The 8,638-nt window shown below is 56.3% G+C and overlaps 1 protein-coding gene across 1 annotated transcript; it reads right to left on the bottom strand.

Moving 5' to 3' along the window:
* Positions 1–6,891: 6,891 nt before the first annotated feature.
* On the bottom strand, positions 6,892–8,638 carry Trex2 (three prime repair exonuclease 2). The gene is made up of 2 exons (XM_004645129.3): positions 8,339–8,638; positions 6,892–7,892 (listed from the first exon to the last, which is right to left on the bottom strand). The coding sequence occupies exon 2, from the start codon at positions 7,856–7,858 to the stop codon at positions 7,148–7,150; it is 711 nt and encodes a 236-aa protein (XP_004645186.1). The 5' UTR covers positions 7,859–7,892; positions 8,339–8,638; the 3' UTR covers positions 6,892–7,147.

Below are 8,638 nucleotides of genomic sequence, written 5' to 3'. Positions count from 1 at the left end.
CCACCTGAGGAGATCCCCAAAGAGGAGACAGGGACTTCAACTCACCTCCCTGGGACAGCTCTGCCATTTACGCTGGGGTTTGAGGGCTTTGTTTTGGTTTTAAGAGATTTGTTTGTATTTTGTGGTACTGAGTATTGAACCCAGGGCCTCTCCACTGAGCTATATCCCCAGCCTTATTTCATTTTTTTTTTTAGACAGGGTCTGGCTAAGTTGCCTAGGCTGGCCTCCAGCTTGCTATTCTCCTGCCTCAGCCTCCCAGGGTGCTGGGTTTACAGGCAGGCACCACCATACCTGGCTCTGTTCTTTTCTTTTGTTTTGTTTTACATTTTAACTTAGGAATTTAGGAATGAAAAGCCTGGGAGGGAAAAATAATTCTCACTTTGGGTAACTTTGATAGTGTTTTGAAGCTGCAGGATTTTTTATTAAGTACAGTTTTAAAATGACAATTGTGTCCTTGTCTCTGTCCCGCTGCCTGTCTTTCTGTACCATCTCCAGTCCACTACACGCAGGCACACTCTTGCAAGGCAGGGTCCAGGAAGCCCTCTAGCACTCAGAGGCAATGGTAAGAGGCGCACATGGCTTGTGTGTACAAGGGCCCCGGACGCAGGTAGCTATGGTGCTAACCAACGGCCACTGCACCTCACCCTACGTTGGGCATTGGGCATGAGCCACCCTCCCAGCAGCTGTATCGCTGCCATTTCATTGAGGAGTAAACTTAGGTCAACCTGTGAGGTACTTCCCATTGCTCAGAGTTGAGGGACAGAATCATGCCCGACACCCAGCCCTTGCTGAGGCCCCTCCCAACTGCCAGCTCCCTCCCGGCCCTGGTGCTGGTGTCCCATTAGCAGCAAGGTATGAGATGCTCCCGGTGATGGCAGCGACACTGCCAGGATCAGGGGTCAGGACGGCCAGTGGTGACAGAACTCTGCCTCTGGTGAGCAGCCTGTGCCTGTCCTTCCCTGCCACCACCGTCACTGCCGCGCATCTTCACAGCTGGCCTCTGGGGTGCCTCTAGCAACCCACCATTCTGGCACCCCAAGTTCATGTCCCATCTGCGCATGAGGTCCCCAACAGCCCACAAGACTGCGGTCTGCTTGCTGCTTCAGCTGACAGCTTTTTTGTTTTGTTTTTTGAGTCAGGGTCTCTCTATGTAGCTCAGGCTGGCCTCAAACATGTCATAGTCCTCCTGCCTCAGCCTCCTCAGTGCTGTGATGACAGATGTGTGCCAGCACACCCAGCAAGTCCAGGGCAGCAGAAACATCCAGCAAGGCCGCTGAACACACTTGCCAGGAGCCCTGGTGATGCCCAGGCTCGTGGCCCTGGGTGGGGTGGGAAACCAGGCAGGCAGGGCAGAGGACACTGGAAGAGGACACTGGATTCTCTCCAGTCCCCTGATGGGGGCCAGGAGTACAGGAGAAAGATCACACCTCACACCTCATGCAGCAGATAGCTGCCCTAGGGCGAGCCCAGAAGCTCACAGGACCCAGAGGGGTAATAAGCAGGCCAGGTGTCTATCTCAAAGCCTTCGGCCTGAACTCACCTGGCCCCCAGCCCCCAGCCCCCCACCTCCAACCATCTTCCCTCCACAAGAGCATCTCCGAGAGAGCCTGGAGCCATGGGCCTTTGCACATCCCTGCTAGAAGCTCCTGCAGCCCTGCCCAGCTCCAAGCACCCTTCCCAGGCATGCTCAGACCCACGGGAACATTTACTGAGATGCTGGAGGATCAGCGGCAGGGGCATCCTCCTCGGCCATGGCGACCCCGCCACCTGACTAGGCTGCCCACATGGGTCACTGTTGTTTTTTCTGCACCCATGGAGAGGAGCCTGGGTCAAGGAGACCAGTAGCTTGGCTACCTGGAGCCATAGCGGCATCCAGGAAGGGCATAGCCAGCCCCATCTGGCCCCTGGACAGGCAGAGCCCTCTAAGCCACTGAGAGAGACTGGGGCCTGTTGGGGACTGCGAGAACTGTCTTACCTCACCCCACTAGAGGGTACCACCACTGTGGGACCTCAGGACAGTGGGAGGCAAGACAAGTGAAGGATAGGCCAACAGGTAGGCAAACAAGAGGGTCAGGGTCAGATCATTGCCAAACCAGGCCTTGGCTAGGAAACATTCCTGAGCTCCTCGGACATGAATGCACATCTTAGAAACTTCCAAACAAAAAGAACCAAGCAGGCTTGGTTCATTCTAGTACTTGGGAGGCTGAGACAGGAGAGCTTTGTGAGATTGAGGCCAGCCTAGACTACATAGAAAGCTTAAGGCCAGCCCGAGCGGCATAGCGAGACCCTGTCTCAAACAAAAAGTCCCAGAGAGAACAAGCCACAGCCTAAAGTGGTCCAAGGGGCAGCTCCCCTGCGCACTCTGGAGGCCAGGAGGTGGGGAAGGGTCCAGTCCACCAGCACACCCAGCAGAGGAAGGACGGCCAGAACTGAAATGCAAACAAACAACCACTCACCACAAGCAGAGAGGCATGCTTTGCCAAAGCATGCAGTTCACTCTGCACCGGGGCTTGGCAGTGGCAGTGCGGCAGGCAGGGCTTGCTGCGAGGCCTGCTCCACACGAGGGAGTGCTCTGCCCGGAGAAAAGAGTCCGACGCCAAAGACTGTAGGCTCCATCATCGAATCATCTCGGCCAGGCGAAAGCACTGTTTTCAGGCAGACGTGGTCTAGCGTGGCTGTGAACTGATTTGCACAGGAGATAAACACTCCAACCAGTAGCTCTTCAGCAAAGTAGATTTCTCTTCAGAGTAGGGTAGACCTCGTCCAATCAGTTGAAGGCCTTACAAAGAAAAGACTGAAGAGTTCTGCTCCAGGGACCTTCTGGACCTGGACTGCCATCCTTCCCTTGGTCTCTGGCCTCCCAGACCACCCTGCAGCCTCCACAGCCCATGAGCCAGTGCCTCAAGATCTCCTCACACATGAGCATGTTGCCCGGGGTCCCAGCTCAGGTAGGAAAGTGGCAATTACCAGGCCAACCCCAGCAATTTAGTAAGACATTGTTTCAAAATGAAAAGGGCTAGGGATGTAGCTGAGTGGTAGGGCGCTTGCCGAACACATGTGAAGCCACAGGTGCAATCCTCAATGCAGAAATAAACCACACAGTCAGCCATGCTGGTGGAGAGCCGTATTCCCAGCACCCCTGGAGGCAGGGCCAGGAAGAGCACAAGAAATTCAAGCCGAGGTAGGGCAACTTGGCAGGGCCCTGTCTCAAAAATAAAAAATAAAATAGGGCTGGTAGTGGGGATGCAGCTCAGTGTTGATGCTTTCAGTTCAATCTGAGTATGATACCAAAAAATGCTCATGCTGGACAAATGTTACTGGAATCCTGATCAATCCTGTCCTAAAGCAGTGAACACAAACATACAGCAATTAAGTGCAAAAAAGCTACTAGATGTGACGACCTTGATAAATTGTAATTAAAAAAGAATTTTCTAGATTACTGTAGAATTGAACAGATGTCATAGCTTTTGAAAAGCAAGAAAATGTATATAAAGAAACTGAACAGTTGTACAACTGTCAAACTATATTTTAGAACTACATACAGGAAAAGCATGGCAGGAGGGTGGGTGGGGCAGCTCTGCCCAGCGCTGCTGCCTAGCAGGAAGAGGGACAGGGAAGCATAGCCAGAGAGGCAGGGGTGAGGTTGGACACAGACCCTGAGGTCCCACCCCCCTGGCCCCCAGGCCCCCCAGGCCCCCAGGAGCATGCTTTCTAGTTGGCAGCTGCTCCGTAATCTAATAAAGCTGGCGTATGAGAATGAACACAACAGAATGGCCCCAGGAACTTCACACAGTTTGCAAACAACACTGATTCTGAATACGTGCGCTCTGCCACACGCCGGCGCAGGCACAGCAGGAAGGGCCGCAGATGAGGAGGAGCACGCTTGCTGGCCCCTTGAGCTGGGACCCCCCGACGTGCAGTGGTTCTTTTGATGGGGTCTACTAATCACATGCATGCAGGGACGGTGCACGTATGTACCTGTAACATATCGTAACCATTTCTGAGCCTCTGCCTCCCTCCTTCCCCTACCCCCCAGCCCCTTTTGCAGGTCCAAAATGTCACCTTTTTCCTGCCATCTCTGCTTTGCTTTATTTGTATTTTTGCTTTCTCACATAAGGAAAATTATGTCATGCTTAACTTTCCATGTCTCGCTTACTTTCCTACCATACAGCCTATGGCATTTTCTTTAGACCGGGACTTCCCAGGTCCTTGCCCCAGGAGAACTCCTCAGGAGATGCAAATGTTCCAGGGACTCAAAGGCAAACGAAGCCAGTTGTTCTGGGGCACATTGGTCTCCCAGCACTCGGAAGACTAAGACAGGAGGCTGGCAAGTTCAACGCCAGCCTGGGCTGCATGGCAAGGCCCTGTGTCGAAAACACACCAAAAAGGGGTGGGGGAGGCAAAGCAAGGCACAGTAAGTGCAGGCTGAGTTCAATCCCCACCCTAACAAAGGAAGGAAGGATGGAGGGATGAAAGGGAGGGAGGGAGAGAAGGAGGAAGAAGGAAGGAAAGAAAAAGCAGAAAGGACAAAGGAAGGAAGGCAAAGAAGGGAAAGAACAGTAAAGTAACACCCAAAGAACTACTACAGTCTGAATGTGCTGTGTGCATGTGTGTGAGAGGACGAGGAGTCCCCCAGGAACCCCTGCTCCCATGATGGAAGGCCTTGGTCTCAAGTGGCGCCAGGTCTCCCCGCGGTGACAGGCGTGGAGGGCAGCCCTGGACTTCTGCACAGCATGTCCCACACAGTCTCCTGTGCAAGGACAAGCCAGATATGCCCGCAGCCCTTCAATTTCAGTGTTTCTCACCCTGTAGATTGTCCTGTTGGCAAGCATCTGGTGTTACATGTCTCCCAGGGACGCTCCTGTGATCACGGTGATATCCATCAATGACATGGCTCGGCCAGGGGCAGGTGGGTGGCCAGAGGCAAGCTGGAGCTCCAGGGCTAGGTGCACCAGGCCAGTCGCCCTGGCACACATGTGCCACAGGCTGCTTCACTGTGGCAAGCATTCCTGGGTCAGCCCATGTGGTCACACAAGCCCTTGTCTTGGGTGGACCCTGAGAGGGGGAGCTCGGGGTGGCATGGGTGGTGCACAGCCCACCTCTGTGCACATTGCTCCACCTTCCAGGCTCTCACCTTCTAGCACTACTACGATGGTCTGGCTTTTCCCTTATTGTTGTGTTAGTGATTCTGAGATGACAAACATCTGGGAATGTTTAGAACTGATGGGCGAAAACTACTACTTACTAAAAATTAAATTATACGCATTATATTTACAATGAAGGAAACATGGATGACAATTGGAATTTACACACCATGGAGTACTACTACCCTGCCATAAAGAAGGGTAACCTTGAGTCATCTGTAGGAAAATGGACGCGCCTTGAGATCGTGTTGCTACGTGAGACAAATCAGACACATGAGCTTTAATACTGCGTGGTTTCTTATATGAGATACCCGCATAAGATAAAGAGCAAAATAAAAGCTAGAGAACAGGAAACAAGGAGCTACAGCTTGTACAAGAGGACCTAGACAGGCGGGAAGTGGGAGAACACTTAAGAGTCGACACGCTCGTGTCCCAACTCCCTGTGCAGAGGGCGGTCCTCATGCTGCAAACGTGCACCACACGGAACAATTTTAAAAAGGACAAAGTCCAAGCCGTCCCACCTTCACTGACCACGCGCACTGTTACTGTGGATTGGCACACATCTGGGGATCTTGGATCTCCCGCTGAGGTCACCTCTGGCCACATGGGTTGGCAACTTGAGTCCACCGAGGTAAAAGAGCTATGCAGCTGGCTTGAGTCCTGTGTGGGCTGCCCAGGCGTAAGCAAACAACAGCAGAAATGATGGCGACCCAGGCAGACTTAGGGCACCATGAAGGGGCCAGGTTGTAATGCAGAGCTTGTCACTGCTTCTACCTGACACATCAAGGCAAGCAAGGAGAGCCACATTTGTGCATGACATACAAGTTGCCCACGGGGCAGCCCCCGTGCAAGCACACAGTTCCACTTGCAACAAGTTCCTGGAAAGCCAACGGGTCCAAGGTAGATGGAAAGCAACCTCCACCTTCGCCAGGAGGCAGGTCATAGCCTGTTGCTAACCAGGATGGCCTTTGGATCCCTCCCCTAGCCCAGGATGGTCTGACGCGGCCATGCCTTGTCATCCTGACACCTCACACTTGCAGCAGCCCTAGTCACTGTGACCTACTTCAGGTTCCCTGAACGGGCCTGGCTGGCACAAGGCTGGAGACTTTGCTTGAGTGAGTCACTTGGACATGGCCACCCCACCCCTTACCTGCCCCAGCATTTGGTGGCACAGGCGGCCCCAAGAGACAAAAATACCTCAGGGTGGACCCTGAGGCAGGTTCCCGGCAACTAGAAACCCAGCGAGGTGGCTGGCTTCTCCACGGAGCCCTCCAGCCCTCCAGGGGCACACCACAAGGGTCACAGCCCCCAGGCACATTCCTACTTTTCCTAGGGCCTCAGGTCAGTGCCTGCTACATGCCTTACACCTGTGAGAGGGTACCAGGAGCCTTCTTCCCAGCACTCTGTCAACTGCCACTTCACAGAGCAGGGACAGGGGTGCCAGGTGGGCCCCCAATGGGCATTGCACCCGGGCAGGTAACAGCCCTGCAGACCCAGCTCCCCTCACTGCTGCTCATCCATTTCTTGGGGTTCTGGGGCAACAAGCCTAGAGGCTGGTACTCAAGGTGCCAGTAAGGGACCAGCCAGGCAGAGGGCAGCTGGTGGGTTGCTGAGGGTCTAGAGCCCTAGCCCACCACCCCTTGGAGCAGCCGCGTAGCACTGCCATCTCCCCACTCCCAAATCCACAGGAGTAGGCCACAGTGGGGTGATGGGGGCCTCCACTCCTGTGCAACGTAGCTCTCTGCCTCCAAGAGTCTGGCCAGTGAGTCAGCTGCTGAGAAATAGGTGATATTTATTGAGAAACAGGGAGGGAGGGAGCTGGAAAGAACAGACTGCTAGGCTCACAAGCTGTCCAGAGGTAGGGCAGGCCAGCGGCCGGGCAGGCGCATGGGCCCAGGGTTCTGCACTGGGCAGGGCCGGGCAGAGGTGCAGCACGGTTGCAGTCTGTGCTGGCTGCAGGACTGAGCAGGGCCAGGTGAGCAAGCAAGCAGCCAAGCACACGCTCAGGCCTCAGCATGTGGGCCGTCGGGCGGTGTGTACATGGGCTCAATGTGCGCCCAGCTGCGGGCCTGCTCATCAGCCCAGGCAAGCAGCTCAGCGGCACGGTGGAGGAAGACGAGCAGCAGCGTGTGTACGTCGCCCTCAGCAGAGTGTGCAGCGCTCGGCTCAGCCCCGAAGTAGCGGTGGAACAGGCTGCCCAGGCTGTAGCCCTTGCGGCCCTGAGCCCGGGTGCTGTGGCTATGGGCACGGTCCAGGCCCCGCAGTGCTGGCAGCGTGTCCAGGCAGACAGTGTCCTGGGGGAGGTGGGCACCCAGGCGCTGCAGCTCCGTGCATAGCAGGGGGAAGTCGTAATCGAAGCCGTTGTGGGCCACTAGGCAGATAGGGCCCTCCTGGCGGCTCAGGAAGGCCTGCAGGCTCCGCACCACGGCACCATCAAAGCCAGCCTTCCGGCACTGCGCCAGGCCTTCGCTGCTCAGGCCGGTGATCTCGCTGGCCTTGGCAGTGAAGGGCCGCTGTGGGCTCATGCACAGTGTGAGCTTGTCCAGGATGCGGGGGAGCATGGGGGCTCCAGACTCGCCACGTTCTGGATTCTCCAGGGACGAGCGGTGCACGGCAAAAAGGGAGATCTCTGCAATCTCTGGGTCTGTGTTGGGGAGCCCAGTGGCTTCCAGGTCCAGAAAGACAAAGGTCTCGGCCCGGGGCAGCTCAGACATGGTGGTCTTCTCCCAGGAGAGATGAGGCCTGAAGCTGCCGGGGCAAGCAAGAGGCTGAAGAGACATGGACCCGCTGGCCCCTGCCCCACCCTGTGCAGCCTTTGCCTCTACAGCATGGGGATCAGGGGCCAGGGCCTACTGCTGTCCCTTCTGTCCATGATGGGCCTTCTAGGGCCCCGCTGCCCCTCCTCTCTGTCCCTCAACCCCACTCCTGCCACACAGCAAGGAACAGAAGGCAGGCCAGCTGTGATGAGATCAGGCCCAGAGCCCTCACCTTTCCCCACCAGGCCTGTGGCCAGCACAGGGCCCGGTAGAGTTCTGAGAAAGCAGGCAGCCCCCAGCAGCATCGGGCCCTGGGTGGGCTCTGGAAAGCCTGGCAATTGGCTGGCCTCACTGGCAGAGAAGCGCTACCCCAGCTGCTTTCTACCCATTTTGGAGCCTGGGGCTGGCTTCGCCAACCCCCCCACGCTGCTGACTTACCTGGGGCAGGAGCTGGCTGGCGTCCTGAGCTGCCGGCTGCTGGCACCTGCCTCTGCACAGGCTGCTCCAGGCGGCCTTTAATCAACGACTGCGGCCCGCCCCCGGCGCGTGTTGGGCAACCGGGGGCCTGAGGCCGCAGGACCTGCGCGGCCGGCTCGTTCGCCGCCCCCTCGCAGCGCACCACCACCACGACACACGCCCGTGTTTACACATAAGGAAGCAGGCTCCACATATGCAGGCTGCTGATGGCAGGAGGAACGTGTCCTCACAGGCACGAGGAAGCTGGGCCCCGCAAAGGCC

Source organism: Octodon degus, unplaced genomic scaffold, assembly GCF_000260255.1.
Source record: "Octodon degus isolate 3935 unplaced genomic scaffold, OctDeg1.0 scaffold00218, whole genome shotgun sequence".
NCBI lineage: Eukaryota > Metazoa > Chordata > Mammalia > Rodentia > Octodontidae > Octodon > Octodon degus.
The sequence above is the reverse complement of the archived record's forward strand: the minus strand, read 5'-3'. Positions and strand labels throughout refer to the sequence as shown.

What these genes read in the sequence shown, in the direction of transcription:
- Trex2 (XM_004645129.3), bottom strand. Translation starts at nt 7,858, where the DNA reads ATGTCTGAGCTGCCCCGGGCCGAGACCTTTGTCTTTCTGGACCTGGAA.